The sequence below is a fragment of the Corvus kubaryi genome, unplaced genomic scaffold, assembly GCF_017639235.1.
Source record: "Corvus kubaryi isolate FWS band 111438036 unplaced genomic scaffold, C.kubaryi_AGA036_p1.0 138, whole genome shotgun sequence".
Taxonomy (NCBI): Eukaryota; Metazoa; Chordata; class Aves; order Passeriformes; family Corvidae; genus Corvus; species Corvus kubaryi.
Genome location: NW_024580672.1, coordinates 6,637,597 through 6,656,233, shown reverse-complemented (window position 1 = coordinate 6,656,233; position 18,637 = coordinate 6,637,597). Strand labels below are relative to the sequence as shown.

The window sequence follows — 18,637 nt, the reverse complement described above, 5'->3', positions numbered from 1 at the left end:
ACATGAACAGTGTATTGCAGAAACCTGTACTTTTTATGAGTGTGAGGTCACATATTTTGACACAAGAATTTATTGGTGGTGAAATTGAATATCCTCTGAGGCAGGAGGCAGGATACACCATGAGCCATGAAAATAACTTTCTTTTGTGGTTTTTTAATAGTTCCGCACACCCCATCGAATCATCTTGTCTGGCTCCCCTATGCAAAATAACCTAAAGGAGCTCTGGTCCCTTTTTGACTTTATATTCCCAGGAAAACTGGGAACACTACCTGTGTTCATGGAGCAGTTTTCTGTCCCGATAACCATGGGAGGATATTGCAATGCCTCTCCTGTCCAGGTAAATGCATCCAAAATAGCATTTTGCTTGAAGGAAACTCTTCCAACTCTTACTGTTGTTTCTAAACTGACTTCTAAATGTACTTAATGCTGTATGTTCTAGACACTAACCCAAGAAAGAGTTGTGTGTGAGTGTTTTACTGCTGGTTGTGTAAAAAAACCATTCAACTGAGACTGTTTCATTTATACAGGAGTGCAGCTTGTATACAAGGTTTTCTTGTCAAAAGCCCTAAAGTTTAAGTCATTAGAAGTATTCTTTGATATGAAGTAAAGATAAACAAACTGGGGTGGGAGGCTACTGATCCTGCATTTTGATGTATTTAAATAGAACTTTCCTGTTTGCTATCAAGCTTTGGCAAATTATGCAATAAGAGGAATCCTTAAATCCAAACTGAAAACAGTTTTTATTTTAAAAAGCTAAATTAGGTGTTGGAAGTCTGGAAGTAGATAAACTAATTTTGAAAGCAAAAAATTATCTGGGAAATTATTATTTAAATAAGTCTCTATTAGTCTTTGTAGTTGTGGTTCTCAGTATTGATGGCAGGCTGTTGTATTGATTTCTAATTAGATGACAAATTGTCTGCATCATAATCTGCAGACTAAGTTTTGTATAAATGCTAATAAACTTGTATCCTTTTAACTACTGTTTGTAATGTTTTGCATGCATTGCTAAAGTTTTCTTTTCGAGTTCAAGTACTTCTCTTATATAAATATTAGTAAATTACTAAGTTGGCTTTTGAATTGTTTTTTTAATATCAATAATTTATTCTGCTGTTTGCTTTGCTTCAAGACAAATTAAGGTATTTTTAGCCATTATGTACAGTTAATACCTATCTCACACATCCATTACCCATTATAGAACCATATGCTCCCTTTAGGGCTGGAGTGACCTTTAGTTTCTGTGATCATGGGGATTTTCTTGTACCCTTTTTTTTTGAAGTCTCAAGTGAGCACTAATCTTCACTTATTGTCCAGTAACCACCACTGCTGCAGGCTTCTTTTTTGATCTTCAGTATATGCATTAACTACTTTTTCATGAGGATTTTGGTTTTGTACCGATTTATACTCACTTCTTTCTTTGGTTTCTAAATTAAATATCTTACTTTTCATCTCTTTTAAAGACAAATCTGGGGTATCTGAGGAAGCCTTACTCAATTTTATTGTTGCTAACATGAATTTTATTGCAACTCGTGTTGAACATGTAACTGTAGATCCATGTAAAATAAGCTATCTAATTTTATTAGGATTTTCCTCTTGTTAATTATGTAATTTTGCTAGTTGCTAAAATTAATACCAAGAATCAAAATACAACTTGTGCCTTTTCTTCCTTTTTTCAGGTAAAAACTGCGTACAAATGTGCCTGTGTGTTACGGGACACCATAAACCCCTACTTGCTGCGAAGAATGAAGGCTGATGTAAAAATGAGCCTTTCGCTTCCAGATAAAAATGAACAGGTTTGCTTAGTTTCACTACTAGATCTGAGTCCTCTCCCTCCCTAAAACTCAGTCTTGCATGAACATTTGGAAATAATCTGTGCTAGTAGCAGATAAAATGCTGGTTTAACTAAAGATAAGGTGCAGAGCTTTCAAGATTCATGTTCTTTCATCAGTGTTCGGAGTATTAAATGATCGCTGCCTTGCAGGGTCTGTATGAGTTCACTCATCTAAAAAGCAAAGGATAGATGAAGTGTAGTCAGGGCTATTTAATGCTGTCCCTTAGGTCTCAAGTGCATTGAAATGAGTTGTCTGTCTGTTTTCTTTTTTACAGCAGGAAACAATTAAGCATTGTTTCCTATTGTAGAAAGAATAATTTGGGCAGCAAATAATAGAGAAATACTTGGTGGCAGTTGTACATAGTGCAAGCTAGCTGGCCTATACATTCTAATAAATTTCCAGAATATTAGCCTTGTGGTGTAAAACTTGTTTGCTTTACTAAAAGGTGGGATGTTTCTTTAGGAAACATTTTCATTCAAAGTAGAGGAGGTTGAAAGTATTAGTTAACTGAAGTTGCTACAAATACTCACTTGTAGTAATTATTAGCTGCTTCTTCAGGCTTCAGTGCTTCAGGGTTTCATGTTCTGTCCTCAGTCCTTTCCTGTCTTCTCCTTCTAAAAGAGAAGTAGACATGTTAGTCTTTGTAAGACAGTGCTGAAAGGTGCATAATTAAGGAGTAGGTCATACTGTGTATATGCAGTCTAATGATCTTTTTTAACCAATTTTTTTAATTTCCATATACTTTAAAGAGTCTGGGCTACATAATCTAAAGAATGGGATCATAGTTTAAACAAATTTGATTTTTGCTTTTGTCAGTTATAGGCCACTACATCAGTTTGATTTAGAGCATCGTTTTGGGTGCCTTGCAGGATGCAAGGAAGTGATTTTGTACCATTTTAGCCCATCAGAGCACCTGAGAAATCATATTTCATGCTCAAGGTCTAAAGACAGGACAGATCACATCTGCTAAACTTCTAAGAATTTGCAAGTTGTAAGGGATGTGACAGACACACAATGCAAAGATTTTACTATGAACATAGCTTTGAAAGATTGTTAATGTTGCACAGTTACCTCATTAAAATTAGAGAATGACAGCAGTTGAAAAACTAAAACAGTTTGGGGGAAAATGTAACTGCTGTGAAAAGAGCACATAAAACCTCATGAAACTCATCTTAATTCATGTTCATTCTCTAATTTTTTTTTTATTATTTCTTATGATTTGCATACAGTATTTTTTAACTTAGCATTTCAGTATGTCAGACATCTGTGAAGTTTCGTTGTAGCACAGGGTAAAATTTTAAAATTCACACAGGTCGGGCTTAAGTGGTTGGTTTGTTTTGTAGGTCCTCTTTTGCCGTTTGACAGAGGAGCAGCGTCAAATCTATCAAAATTACATCAACTCTAAAGAAGTTTACCAGATTCTCAATGGAGACATGCAGGTGGGCATTAAATAAGGATAATGACAGGTAGGGTTTGATAGAGAAAATCATGGCATGGCCTTTGCATTCTTCTAGCTGGATTTTGAGCAGAAAAGGAAGCAAACACACTGATGTCTGTTCAGCTTTTGTAGTTGTCTACTTTTTTTTCTCAGAAATGTTAGATGAAATATATTCGAGTTAGTGACGTGACCAGGTAAAAGTAGGAAAGGAATGAGCTTCACAATATGTTTGTGATCTTGGGAACAAATTATGGCTTGTTGGATGACTTGTTGTAGGTAACTGTATGCATGCTTTTAACTAACTGCAGAAGCAAAGCAAAGGAAAAGCTTAGTTAGTCCTGAGAGTACAGTTCAGTTGTGATAACTTTGTGATACAACAGTTGATGATTTCACGGTATTGACAGAAAGCAGGACATGATAATTTCAAGAAACAAACTGGTGGAATTTTTCCTTTTGAATAAGAAAAATTTGACCTTACAGCTAGGGAGGGACTGGTTTTACTAATGTTGAAGTTGTTGCAGAATTCTCTTAACATTGTCACCAGAATAGGCTCATAAGTACATAAAATTTCAGTCATTTTCTTTTGTACTGATTTTTCCTAAAACTTTCCCTGAAACAAATGCTAATATCAAAACACCATTAAAAACATTGATGGTGAGTGGATAATCTACTGCTTTTTATTTTTCTTGTCCACAGCCCCTGTAGATAAAAGTATTTGTCATGAAAATAAAAATACTTTTTTCTTAACTTCTTTAGATTCTCTTAGGACTATCAACTTTGAGAAAGATTTGCAACCACCCTGACTTTGTTGCGGATAGTCCCAGAATTTTGAAGAGTGTGCCAGATGCTGAAGCGGAGGATCCAAATCAGTTTGGATATTGGAAACGTTCTGGAAAAATGATAGTGGTAGAATCCTTGCTGAAAATATGGCACAAGCAAGGTCACAGAGTGTTGTTTTTTACTCAGTCAAGACAGGTAAGATGAGCTAATTGTTTTTAGTTTTAGCTATTACTGAAACATGTGTGTGAGTTCCAAAAACACTTGCAATTAGAACCACCTTTTGTAGTGTCTTTCTCATAAAATTAACATCTTATTGAAAAAGTTACTGAAATGACTAAAGTCATTGGAGTAATCAGAGACCAGTTCCCAAGCTCAGTAAACTTTACTGGAATGACACAGCATTGTGGCAATGGCCTGGTTTCAATATACTGGGTCGAAGCTTGTATCAGTTATACCCCTATCCTACCAGGCTGTCCATGCTGTGTGGTTTCAGGATACAGTTGGTAGTCAATTTGCATGCTCTGTGTAGTGCCTGTGCATGTCTGATCCTCAGAATCAGTCCCTTCAGGACCATAGCACAGGCAGTGACCTTTGTTTGTTTTCCCTGCGTACTCACAATTTTGTCTTCCTTCTGTGGATTTCCTTGGGGTGCTGCACCCCAGTCTGTTTAATTGTCTTGAGACTATGGCCCTGGACTTTCCAAACCAAGCACAAATATTCCACTGCATTCAGCTGTGAAATAGGTTTTTTTTCCCCATTTGCATAAGTTGGTTTTCTGTCATTTAAGAAGGTTTTTTAAGTTTTTGGTTGTCATCACTTGTTTGACACTGCAGTTAGTACCAGAAATTCTTATACGTTGATCACACAGTTGCACAGTCTTCACATCTGGATTTCATTAAATGTTTTCCATCACCACAGATGATGCAGATACTTGAAGTCTTTGTGAGATATAGAAATTATTCCTACCTCAGGATGGATGGCACCACAGCAGTAGCTTCCAGGCAGCCTCTTGTAACAAGATACAATGAGGTGAGATGTTGCATGCCACACATGAATACATATTAATGAGTATGATTGAGTTCTTCCATTCCGTTTTCTTCTGATTTTAGATATACTACTTTAGACTGGAGACACAAAACTAGGGAGTTCAGTGAAATGAAACCCCTGTATTTGTGAGAGAGAGGAAAAAAGTCATCACTTCTTTCACACTTAAATTGGGTTTTCTGCTAAAAAAACCCACATCTGAGAAGGGGGGAAAGCAATTTTATTGGATAACAGTAAATGAAATTTAGATCAGACTACTTTTATTTGCCAAAAGAAATACTAGATGAGCAAGGAAATATATTCCTTCTCTTGGCTCCCTTTGCATCTTTGCAAATAATGCTGATGAAATAATCCAGGAAATAATTTTTTTTTTTTAATGTCACATTTTGGTAATTCTTGTTTTAGTAAATTCTCACTTGGGTTACAGGACAAATCCATATTTCTCTTTCTTCTAACAACTCGTGTTGGTGGCATTGGAGTTAACTTGGTTGGTGCTGACCGCGTTATTATCTATGATCCTGACTGGAATCCCAGTGTAGACACACAGGTGAGTTTGGTTTATTACATTCCATTTACCAGCTAAGTTGAAATAAAACTGAAGATGAAATGACATTTATCTCCTCAGATAGTGTTAAAGCACTATGTTGCTCTTTCCTAAGTTGCTGTTCCCAGCAATGGTCACTTAGGGTGCAGCTCCACATTATGATTACTCCTGTGGCAAAGCCAGTTTAAGTGATTCCCACCACATCCCCTTTATGCTGTTATACGTTACCACTGTTCAGTATTGTTGATTCATGTAGTCAGTTACAGTGCAGTCAAAAAACCAGTTCAAATGGCCTGTGTTTCTAAAATAAATAAATCAGATGTCTCTGAAGGGAAAGTACAGCTGTGCAAGCTCTTGACCAGACAGGAGAGGACTGTTGGTGGTGACAATGCAGGGTGAGAAGAGAACAGATGCTGCTCAAATTGGCTTTCTCTCTAGATAATGATATGTAGCTGTGACCTTACAGAGCTGCTCTAAGCTTTTAGAAGTTGTTCACTATCTCATGGTGTGATAAGACTGATTTATCAAATCACGTAGCAGTTACATGGTGCTTACAAGTTTGAGAGGAAAAACTTTTTTGTAGAAATCCTGTGTAGCTCTGAAATCTGCAAGTGTCTGACATAGAGTGTTCTATATTAGCAGTTGGTTCAAGATGTTTGTAGGAAAGATTTCAGTTTAGTTGAAGAAGAAAAGTTCAAAGGAAAGGTGTGTATTAAAGCTCTATTGTGAAATTTCCTTCTGGAATAAGTCTATATAAAGTACATATTCTAGGTAAAGGTTCCAATTTTAACATAATCTATTTATTCATAATTTTTGCATAGATTTCTTGGTACAATTGGAGACTTTCTAAATCTTTTTCCTCTCCTGCTGAGTTATCCTATGGTCTGGAAATAACACTTCTTGAAGTATGTGTCAAATGTCCAAACTAAGTTTGAAACAGTGTTATCATTAGCTCTCTGTCAGACACGTTTGAGAGGCTCATGTGTGGTGACCAAACCTTTTGTGTTGCAGGCTCGGGAACGTGCTTGGAGAATAGGCCAAAAGAAAGAGGTGACTGTGTACAGGCTTCTCACTGCAGGTACTATTGAGGAGAAGATATACCACAGGTCAGTCAGAATGATTTCTTGGGTACAGCTGCATGCTCAGGAAAATGTTTGTAACAAATCCAAGGTGGTGTAACAGTGACATACCTGTGCACACTTTACATTGCTTGTAATCCCCAACCTTGGTCATGATGGGCACATCATGGAAAACTTTTAAAAGTTTCTTCTGAGAAATGGAGAACCTTTTTCTCGTACTAGACTCCCAGCTGTGCTGCTCCATCTCTAGCTGCAAGACCCATGTGCTAAATGGCTACCTTACAAGTCTGTTCCAGAAGCTGTGTCCAGCACACAGAATTCACTGTGAAAGAGAGTACGAGGCATGGACAGAAAACAGTGAGCACCTTATTCCGAACATGAGACTCAACAAGTCTGAAATGCAAATTGAAATCATCAAGTTCTTTATATTCTCCTTGGGATAGATCAAGATGTATGTGGTACATACATCTATTTACTACTGTGCAAACCCAATTTAATTTTATTCCCAATTCATTCCAAAGTGAAGGAATTAAATCCCAATAACTACCAGTCATATTCATGTTATTTATTCCAAAATGTAGCTAAAGCCTTTTAATTTTTTGTATTTCAAAATCAATGAAATCTTTTCGGTTTGCTTTCCCATTCAGCTTTCTCAGTAGTTAGCTTCACTCACATGAATTCCAAATGAATGTACATGGGAATCCTCTGTCTAGACTTTACTCTTCAGAACCGAAATGCCCTCTTGGAAAATTCAGATGAACAAAAAGCTCTAAATAATGAAATGCCCGCACTTACTGAATGCCTTTTTTTAGTCCGTTTTGCCACGTGGACACAAAGTATCTGCTGTTTTTTGGCTTGCATCCCTCTGGCATACTTCTATTTGAAGAACACTGACTGCATCAAGAAATTGGACTCTTAACAGTCAGGACAGCCATCAGAAATTAATTCCTTTCCAGAACAGTGCAATGGACCTTGAACTTTAAGCAGTTGTCTTTTCTCTTTTCCTGTGTTTTCTTGCCTGCAAATAAAAACTTCGTTTTTGACCACTGGATTTAAAAATAGTTTCCCTGCTTAATGTCAGCAGAGCCAAAAGCATGATAAAAACTATTCGAGAGAACTGATTTCCAGTTTTATTTAGGGATGTATTTTCTGTACAGAGTAAAACAGCTTTTGCTCTAGGCACTATGTAGTACAAACATGGCACAGAAGCAGTTTTACCAATCCTAGAAGACTTGTTGCAGCTTTGTTCTCCTACAGATTTTTCCTTTTGGTCCTCTGCAGGTGGGCTCTTTTCTTCTCAGCCACAAGTCTGATTTCCCTTTTCAGTGGCTGTCATCCAGTCGTTGCCATCAGACTGAGCTACTCTGCTGCTTTTAACTCCTCCAATCAACTGAACCCATAAAATGTTGTCATTTTTACAAGCTTTTGTTTTTCTTTCAGGAGCTTTCTGATTGTTTTATTGTAACATATGTAAGCTTTTCAATTTTAATGGACAAGAAAGTTCTAGCTGTGAAGTTATTTATTGCTCAGTTAAGGGATGCCTCATAGGACATCTCAGGATGGTGGTTACCTGTTGTGTTATGGGGTTGTTGCAAAATAATAAATCCCTGTGTTTAACAATTTACTTGCTTGTTTGAAAGTTACTAACTCAAGATGGTCTTTTGGAAACTAACATCATCTTCCCACTGCTTAATTGTCCTGCAGGGTAATGTTTGTGCTTATAGTTTTCTGTTTAAGTACTGTACTCAGTACTTAAACATAGCTAGACATTGTTTCATGCACAAAGTACTTGTTTTTTTCTTTTATAGACAAATCTTCAAACAGTTTTTAACAAACAGAGTGCTGAAAGACCCTAAGCAGAATCGCTTCTTCAAATCCAATGACCTTTATGAACTATTTACTCTGAACAGCCCAGATGTATCTCAGGGGACAGAAACAAGTGCAATTTTTGCAGGTACATGTCTTTTTTTCTATTTGTTTGGAAGAAAAAATGTCTTAAGTGTTTGCTAAATGGATACTTATTTCATTCATCCCTCAGGTACTGGTTCAGATGTTCAAGTCCCAAAGCCACCTGATAATGGCACTTCTAAACATGATCTCCATCTTGCAGAAAGCAGCTCGCACAAGAAGATAAAGTCCTCCAATTCCTATTCCACCACACACATGAAAGATTCTTCTTCTAAAGCAATAGACACAAGTGAGGAAACCAAGGGAAATTTGGAAGCCTCTGACCAAAATAGCTACACAAAAGATAATGCACAAGCTGGTACTGATGTAAATTCGTTCAATAAAAGCCAGGAGGAATGCTTGGAAGGTGATGACAAATGCACGTCCCACTCCATGCCATGCAATGCAGGGTCTTCAGAGAATGCCAAGTGTGTGACTGCTGTGGTGGCTGGTGAAGGACATGGAGCAGATGCCAGGGCAGATCTTACCCTTTCTTGTGGTGCAGCTGGCTCTTGGGAAAAGCAGGAGGCTAAAACGGAAGATGGGCAATTTGATAATAATCATTCTAAGTGTATCTCAAAAACAAAGCACAAGGTGGATATGCTGTCACATGAGAGCCACAAAGATAAGTGTAAGAAGAAGCATCACAAAGATGCCAAATTTGAAGGAAAGCGCATTCCTCATCTAGTGAAACAAAAGCAGTATAGAAGGGAGAACAGTGAAGAAGAGCAAGACTCAAAGAAAAATGATGACTATGTCTTGCAGAAACTTTTCAAAAAATCAGGTAACAGCTGTTGTTTGGCTGCTGACTAAACAGAGGTAGTTAGAACCTATGCAAATGAGGGAAAGCACAGATCTGTTACTCTGATGGTTAGAGCTAAAATACAAAACACGTTTGTTCTGTTACTGTAGTGAAACCTTAAAATGTTGATTATTCAAATGCTCCAGTTAGGAATTTGCTAATTACCTTAGCACAAACTGTTCAGAGAGACCTGCACTTCTGGATATAGAAGTATATGCTGTGTTCTCCTGGATATTTCCAGGATGTAATCAACCTTCATTTACACAAGTGTTTCACTTCTGTCAGTCCTGTCCATAACAATGGAAATTATCAATTTACCCACATAATTGCCAGGTCTGTTGTGAATAATGACCTCATCAGCACACCAGAAGTGATTTGCTGTCAGATTGATTACTTAACTGATAAAGAAGGGGGTTCTCTCATTAGAAATTACTGTACTGATGTTCTTGATATAATCACTCTGAAGAAGGAAAAATGCAATTTTGGCATTCACTTAAGAAGTGAGTGATTTTCACATAACTTAAGAGATGTCCTCCTTCACCTTTTGTATCTTCTGGTTTTAGGGGTACACAGTGTTATGAAGCATGATGCCATTATGGACGCTTCCAGTGCAGATCATGTGCTGGAGGAAGCAGAAGCAAGCAGAGTGGCCCAGGATGCCTTGAGAGCCTTAAGACTCTCTCGTCAGCAATGTTTAGGAGCTGCTTCTGGTGTGCCAACCTGGACAGGAACAAGTGGTCTCTCAGGTGCACCATCAGGAGTAAAGTGAGTTCAGTTCTCACTCTGCTTTCCCAAAAACAGAGGAGTTACTTAGAATATTAAAGATTTACATTTTTTGCCTTGGTGTTTGCAGTAACATGCATCAAAGTCATGTTCATGTTTTATATTTAATATAGACATGAAAGCATATTACAAGCGTAGGTAGTCCGTTCTGAAGTACAAAGAAAGCATTATTGTTGCACAGTAGAAGAGAGAGCACAGCAGAGGGCTCTTGAGAACCCTAAAACACAAACCCAGTCTGCCTTTGAAAAAACTATCCTAGTGATTTTGAGAAGGATGTTTTATGGAGTTAATTTTTTCATGGGTTTTTAGGAGTCGGTTCGGTCAAAAAAGAAACTCCATGCTGCTTTCTTCACTTTCCACTTGTGCATCACCTGCAAAGAAGCACAAGGTAAGAAACACAAGATAATGTTTCTGTTTTAAATAGCTGGTATATGTGAAGTGTTATGATTTATGCAGTAAATTTGACTTACATTATAGATGTCTCATATACATTTGTTGTATGATTATTATTCTAGAATTTTTTGTTACCTGTGAGTTTGATTTTTTGTTTTGATGAAGTCTAATTAGATACAGCAGTCACAAATTTCACCATGGTTTGGGTATCTGTCTCAAGACCAGCAATGCTTTTCTTTTGTTTCCTAAGTTCTAAAGTTAAGACCGGAATACATCACCTCTTTATTGTATATTTCAGATGACCAAGTTCTACATGATCATGTTTGTTATTTAAGTCTAAACAACAGACAGATTTTGTTAAATGGATTCTGTGGGTCTCAAAATCCAACTTTCCTCATAGTCTGTATGTTTATTTGCAGGATGCAGATACAATAAAGAAGCAAACTATAAAGAAGTGTAGTTCCAGTGAGCACTTTAATGGAAAATCTGGAGAATCGTCATCAAGTGCTCTGGACTCTTCATCTTTATTAGCTCGTATGAGGGCAAGAAACCACCTTGTTTTACCACAGCAGATGAGGAATGAGGGTGATGAGAATCATCACCCAGCACCAGCCCCAGTCCAGGGTTCAACAGAATACGATGAGCTGCTCGTAGATCTACGGAACTTCCTGGCGTTCCAGGGCCGTGTGGACGGCGAGGCCAGCACTCGGGAGCTACTGCAGGAATTTGAGTCCAAACTGCCTGCAGAGCACTCCTGTGTCTTCAGAGAACTGCTCCGCAATATCTGCACCTTCCATAGGAGCCCAAATGGGGAAGGGGTCTGGAGGCTAAAGCCGGAATTCCGATGACCCTTGACCAGCAAAGGCACCTCTGTCCACTTGACCACCATTCTCCACTCAAAGGAGGAACATTGTTTAAGTATTTTGTATTTCTGAATTAATTAATGCCTTGAACAGTCAGTGGTGCAGGACTTGTTGCAAGCTTAAAGCTAACTTATTTTCTGATTTACACTATTTATATGAAAGTGCCATCTACCTCATAGATGAAACAATACAAAATATCAGCACCTTTTCTTTAAAAGAAATCTTAATATAAATGGGATGAAGAACATATACTGACCTTGTATTATAATAAGAACCATGCATGTTGCCATGGGTTGTAAGACTTGATTTCTGTGAAATTCCAGGAAACTGCTTCCTTGATTTCCTGTTTGTTACTTGAATGGTCATAGGGCACACAGTGTGCCATCAAAAAAAAAAAAAAAAAAAAAAAAAAAAGGGGTGGGGCCAGGGGGGGAGATGATAGTAGTCAACATGAGAGATTCACTTGTACTGACAAGTGCATCAGAATAATTTTATGTAACTTTCATCAGTAGTGAGAATTTTGTTTTCGTCTTTAACTAACTTGGGAAATAATTCTACTGCCATGGAGGTTTAATCTCAAAAAATGGAAAGTGTGGCAGGATATTGAGTTAACTGACAATTGATAGTTATGGAAAACTTACTAAATTCCAGAACACCCATTAACACCATAATGAGCAATCCAGTTACAGTCCTATACACCACTGGCAAGTGCTTGCTACAGTATTTCTTAATACTGAGGTGACAGTAACTGTTATGTTTGTCACAGGTTTGGACTTACAACTGAAATCTCACTAAATGTTTATGTGTTTCACTGTGATTTATGTCCAAAACTTTCCAGTTACCTCCTAGCACTTAAAATTTTATACCTTAACATAGACTGGGGTGTTAGCTGGTCAGAGGGGGAAGGGTGTCAGTGTATTTTACTCACCATAATCACCTTTGGGCATAGTTGGAGCATATATAGAAGTTACACCTCATTCATCTTTATAGGTAGGGAAAACTTAAAGCTTCGTGACGGTTGGGAAGTTCTAAGCAAATCCAAGTACAACACTGAGTCTGTCTTCAAGGTATTCGTGTGCTACACAAGGAAATTTTAAGGTGGAAAATGTGGACAGATTTTGAGAAAACCATATGGTTGCAGCAACTGCAATTAAATTACTGTATGGCTTAAACTAGGAATAGTTAAATGTGCCTAATGTCCTTCCTAGCCCCAAGCTATGGAAAGCTGAGCTACTTTTAGCTTTTTTTGTTCACTCTGAAATTATCTTGTTTACTTCAAGGGGAAGTACAAATATTCAAAGATGAATGGTAAAGCAAGAATATAAAATTACTTTCTTTTTGTAAAAAAAAAAAAGCAACTTCAAGACCCTTATGGCTTTTACCCTTGTTTTTACTCAGTGATAAAGGATCTGTAGAGATTTGCAAGGAGTGGTGCTTCACTGTTTCAGTAACTGGTCAGTAACTGGCTTTTCAGGGACTGGAATTGGACAGGGCAGGCAATCCAAGAATGTTTGTTTTCCTAACAGCATTTGAAGATGGGACTTCTCCTGACATCTCTTTCTCTGATCCCATTTATATTCACTTACATTCCCTTTTTCAAGAGAAAGATGAAACAAGGAACTTGGGCTGCAATTGCTGTTGATATGACTTGAAATGGATCAGAAAAAGAGTAAAAACAAACCAGTTTTGCTGTCTTCTTCAAAGCTCTAGGGAATTTGAATTGGTTTGGGTGTCATGTCCTCATGCATCTCTACTTATCCCAGCAACAAACCAGGAATTCAGCAGTCGGCAAAGCTGCTGTTGTCACCTTATCTGTTAGTTTTGGTGTCTTGTTTTGTTTCTACTCCCAGTTTTAAAGACATAATTCCTGTATACTAAGGAGAGTTTGCAGCTTCTCAATCTGTTAATGTAAATAGATTTGCATGTACTTTTTATAAATCCTTGGCTTTTATGGACTTATTAAAAAAGGAAAAACGAAAGTGTGTTCTAGAAGTCATTGGGCACTGGGGAGAGTGGGCAGGGAGCACCTTCTCCATTATCTGTGCACTGACCAAATGATTCATATTATCTTCAATTGTATTTATATTTTTCATACAATTTCAAACCATGCATCCTAACAACTTGCTTTTTTCCAGTACCTGTGTTTGTTGAAAATGTTTAAGGACTGAACTAGTATTAATGTAATACTCAAAAAGTATTTGTAAGTAGTTAATCACAAAAGCATATGTGATTAAAGATTTACAGGCTGATTTATACGTACGTTTTTCTAGAATATAATATAGCTACTATACATTTTAATGTAGAAGAGCTATTTCAGAATACTTCTACTTTTGTTCCATAAAGCATTATCTGATTTTTGTTTGTTTAGCTTTCTCTGTGTAAAGTGAATTCCTTTGATATCTTCACAGAATATCTGAAGCAATTCCTGACTAACAATATTGCATAGTCAAACAAATCCTGTATTTTAGCTGTCTCAATTTCCAAGTAGTTAATGCTGTAGTTGGTAGTTGCTACTTTATTTGTGCATGATTCCAAAAATCACTCATGTGGAGTGCTAATGTTCTTATATTTTGTTTTCTTACCTCAGTAAAAAGGGGATAAAGAAAAATCAAAATACAGATGTTAATTTAGGAATCAAGCTGGGAAAAAACATTAAATCTTACTAAGGAAAGACATGTCAGCCTGGAACAGTGATTATAAAGTTTAAATTAAAACAAGCATACTACAGGGAACTACTGAAAATTTCTTTCCTGTAAAGATGCTAAAAGCTGAGCACCATGCAACTGTGGGATGTGGCTACCATCCACACAGCTGAGCAGGCAAATGCAGTTGAATAAAAATTTAGAAAGCTAAATAGCAGAAATTTTGATTGCTCTGTAAGCAGTTGTGTGAACTGTGTACCCTGTTTGGGTAAAATGTGTTGCATTGATACTTTAACAGCAGAAGTTAAAACATCATTAATTGTTCCTTCTGGTTTCAAACCGTGTTTGTAAAGGGGGAGGTAAAAAAAACCCTCTTGTTTATTAGGATGTTTTCCCTTTTCCCCCCATCCAATCCTCCTTTTACAGTATTCCAGGTGCTTACTCTCCTGTGTTCACCCTTTTGCTGAAGATGTGTAGCCAACCAACATATCTCTGGTATAGAACTAAATAGAGAAAAAAGGCTCAGCTGAAGGCTGTAGGCCTTTGACTTTTCTGGACTATAATGACCCACCACAAAAGAAATGTAAGATGCTGAATTGATAGATTGATTAGAAATGGTGATTAAAAATGGGATTTTTAAATGCCTAACTTCTCTCTGTGGCTCAGGCTCTTCGCAAAGGGCTGCACCATGTAGAGAATTGAGTCTGTTGCAGATAATAAATGTCATCCTCTCAAATAAAGCTGTAAAGAAGTGGGTTTTTACATCTGCAAGTTTTAGCTTCGGATGACAGTCACCTGTGGTACTCAAGTCATAAGGCCAACTTTGCTTTTGATTCCAAGATTGCTAAACTTGGCCAATTTTACTGTCTTCTACTAGTGCCTCTAGTGGAATTCTCTGCCTTTCAAGAAGCTATAATAGTAGGGACAAACTTGATAGTTTATTTTCTTTTTCTCCCATTCTACAATGATTTTATCCTTAAAATAAAGAACTGGGTAGATGAATAATTAAACTGGTGGGATAATATCTAACTTGGATTATTTTTGCATGCTGCTGTGATTCATACATAAAATTCAGTAATTACAGTTCAAGCAGTTTTCTCTCTTGAAGGGAGGAGGTGTTAAGGAACAGTGGAACAGCTGTATTGCAGTGATTCAGCAAGGAAGAATGATTCAATGTCTCTTGTGCTGCCGGTGGCTGTGCTTTCTCAAATGATACATAAAGATGGTGCAAAATTTAAATATGAAGAGACCCTGTAGCAACTTTATCCAAATTTGTCTTATTTCCAGTGTATGGGCTAAGAAAGTACTGAATTTCTTCCTGATTTTTCCTCATATTTTATGTTCGGTAACACAGTCACTGAGATGATTTAAAATGTGGAGTAATCTACCTGCTTGCTCTTTTAGGAGCAGGGGTGTCTGGAATTTCCTGCTTTACATCTCTGGGTAATTTGGATGCAGCACTCTAATTCCTGCATTGGTTTCTCCATCTGATAGATACAGTCTTAAGAGGGAAGCAATAGATCTTTCTGGTCCTTCAAAAATGCTTCAGGAAATGATAGTATAGTACAAAGAACTCCTGGTTGGAAAAACAGGTAATATGGCATTTTATTGTCTAGATCATTAATTCAGCAACTCTAATTTACACAAAACTATCATAGAATATTGCTGAGAGTCCAGTTTTTGAAGGGCTTGCATAGGGCACATGTCTAGGAGTCAGGATGTGCTGGCGAGTCTGCACTAGGGAGTTTATGTCCTCTGGGAAAGGTATTTATATATTAGATACATGGTAAAAACACTCTCTGCTACTTAGGGCCATTTATAATGTCCATGTTCCAACATTCAGGCTAAATGCTGAATATACTAAATGCTTACTAACTCAGTGGCTCTCTCCATCTACCCAGCCCTCACGGGATTGCTATTCTAGGCTCTGGGGTGATGTCACCACTCCTACTTCACACAGTATTGCTGATGTGGTACAGTCCTGCGCCTTCAGCAGAGACTTAGAAGATGAAGCTTTCCTTAGTAATTCTTAACTTACTCTGGTGGCTGTGGTTTTTCTGCCTCTGCTACTACTAAAAGTAAAGAGGAGTCTGACATCTTTCATGCAAGGGCCATTCCTCTTTTCCTTCTTAAATGGGCCTAAGCTGCTATGGAAGTGAGTGAAACACTTCATGTTCTTGTTCCCTGCCTGAAAAACCCAGAGAAGACTGCAGAGCATCGTTGTTTCATTCACAGAGCAGAAAAGTGATCTTTTCCCCAGAAAGAATAGATCTGTTGTGAGTCACTAAATCAGGAACTACAGAACCAGCACAGAAAACATAGGAAGTGTCAGGCAGCTGTGTTGAGAAAGAAGCAACTTCTAGCCTGCTCTATCCCCTGGCTCTTACTGTCCATGCTAATATGACACAAATGAGAGAAGGGAGAGTGTGTTCTGAGCTGAGCTCTTCCTTTTGCAACGGCAGGGCTGGACGTGCCCTTCAGTCCAAACTTGATAAAGTTCTGAAATGCACAGTGAAGGCTCCAAGTTTGCTCTGCCCACTAATGATACCATGCAAGAACCCTGCTTTTTCAATATCTCTATCCTATATTCACCACAATGGCATCAAAGATGATGTGGCAGGCCATATAATAAATACCACCATTCTTACCCATAAGCTATACCTGAAAGCCAGATGATTGTGAACTCTTCAGACCCAACAAGCTGTTTATCCAGTCTTTTGAGAGAGAAGGGAAAGCAATGCCAATGCTGAGCTCTAGAGAATCCACGTAAAATTTTAAGTTAACTTTATCTATCATAGCTCCCTACAGATTCCCAGCTTTTCCTGGGCTCCCAAAGCCACACTGCTCACAACATGTAAGTTGAGAGAACCTATTTTTATTGTACAGAACAGGGAGGTTGAAGCCTTGCACTAATTGCAAACCAGGACTTAGAATCATCAGAGGAGCTATGACCAACTCCTGCATAAGGCTTACATAAGTGGTGAGTCATGCAGTCTTACAAAAGAATGGGGAGAGAGGCTTTCATTATGTTGTTTGCCTAATCAGAAATATGAAAATAAAAGAACACAGCACTCAGTGGGTTACGTTTGGCTAACTGTAGGCTGGAATTTCTGCAGTTGCACTACGATAGAGGCATTTCGTTGTTTGTGGTCCCAGCTTACATTAAACAGAGAGGATTTTTTTCATAAATCTTTGCCTCTGGGGCAGAGTTAAGGTTCTTTGGGAACCCTAGCTATGTGTTCCCAGACATTAATGTCTGGAAGCAGCACCATGAGAGTAAAAATGAAGGTATATGTCTAGGGAGGATACTGGGAGTAAATGAAGAGACCCAAGGGCAGGATAGGGTTTGTGAGGATAAGCATGTGAAGAAGCAGTGGAGTGGAAGCAAAGCTTTTTAGGTTAACTGAGAAACAGTCTGGTGATGATTTCTTGTACCTTACTGGTCTCTTTCCAAGCTCTCAGGCAGGTAGCTGAATGGGTATTATTTTATCCAGCACTGTTAATAGGCATGAGCTGAGATACCTGCAGCACTTAGAAGACAACTCGAGAGTGTTGAGGATCAAAGTTGGCTGAAGGTTTATGTGCAGCAACAGTGCTCTTTACACTGGTCTGATAACCCATCACTACTTCTCATTTTTCCTCCACTAGTCTCCTGCACTTCATGCTGCAAACTAGATCAGCACATTTGTCTCATGGCAAAAAAAATGAACCAAAATACAGCATTAATAACTCCTTTTTCCTTTCAAACGTGGCTACAATAGCTGAGGGCTGGAATGAGTGACAGTGGGAAGGAGTCTGAGACTGAAGAGATGCATGGCCAAGTGCCAAGGAACTTCAGCCTTAGAGCAGCAAAAGGTGGGTGCTTCCTGTGTCAGAGCTATTTGAACAATTCAGATTAAACTTTTTATTTTTCAAACGGCTCATTTGGGACCGTGTGGAACTGTGGTCTCTTTGCCTCCCCCTTACTCTTCTATAGGTCCACCTGCTTGCTCAGTGCAAGTACTCCTGTCTAACATCGTGTGGCTAAGCAGAGGAACCAGTAGACATTTTTATCTGCCCCACGAACTACCTCCCATTGCTTTCCTGCCTGGAAAGAGAACACAGCGCAGTGTGGCACAAGCAGAACAGGCACTGCTGCATGAACCATCAGGAAGGTCTGTTTGCTCCTCTGTAACTTGCCACACTGCCTTAAAAAAGACTACTGTGAAAAAGGACTACTACGCAGGATCCTTAGGGCTGGGGTGGGTTCGTTTGGGTTGGTTTTCTGTTCTAGTATTTTTGGGGGGTGGGGGGTGTGGAATCCCCTTCATCAACCAGTGGGTGAGGAAAAAAAGGCAAATTACTGAAAGCTGGTTGACTCTGGGAAATAGTTAAGCCTTAAAATAGCTCTTCAGAATGTGTATTCCTGCCTCTATCCCTGAGCACTTTGAAGCCTGGCATTCCGCGGGCTGTCAGACGGGAGGGTACCGGGGATCCCGGGCATTCCCCAGGCT

General features: G+C 38.3%; 1 protein-coding gene across 4 annotated transcripts in view; it reads left to right on the top strand.

Annotated features, from left to right (window-relative positions):
- ERCC6 (ERCC excision repair 6, chromatin remodeling factor) overlaps window positions 1-18,637 on the top strand; it is a 52,845-nt gene that overhangs the window by 31,599 nt on the left and 2,609 nt on the right. For 3 of the 4 annotated variants that reach the window (XM_042018879.1, XM_042018880.1, XM_042018878.1), the window contains 12 exons: window positions 161-337; window positions 1,674-1,790; window positions 3,173-3,268; window positions 4,024-4,242; window positions 4,966-5,076; window positions 5,519-5,638; window positions 6,647-6,741; window positions 8,523-8,668; window positions 8,753-9,445; window positions 10,027-10,228; window positions 10,556-10,634; window positions 11,059-13,481. In XM_042018879.1, coding sequence (XP_041874813.1) covers window positions 161-337; window positions 1,674-1,790; window positions 3,173-3,268; window positions 4,024-4,242; window positions 4,966-5,076; window positions 5,519-5,638; window positions 6,647-6,741; window positions 8,523-8,668; window positions 8,753-9,445; window positions 10,027-10,228; window positions 10,556-10,634; window positions 11,059-11,487 — 2,484 coding nt within the window. In that variant the 3' untranslated portion in view covers window positions 11,488-13,481. Of the gene's footprint in view, window positions 1-160; window positions 338-1,673; window positions 1,791-3,172; window positions 3,269-4,023; window positions 4,243-4,965; window positions 5,077-5,518; window positions 5,639-6,646; window positions 6,742-8,522; window positions 8,669-8,752; window positions 9,446-10,026; window positions 10,229-10,555; window positions 10,635-11,058; window positions 13,482-18,637 lie in introns of those variants that run through there. The other variant, XR_006014523.1, reaches the window with a different exon arrangement.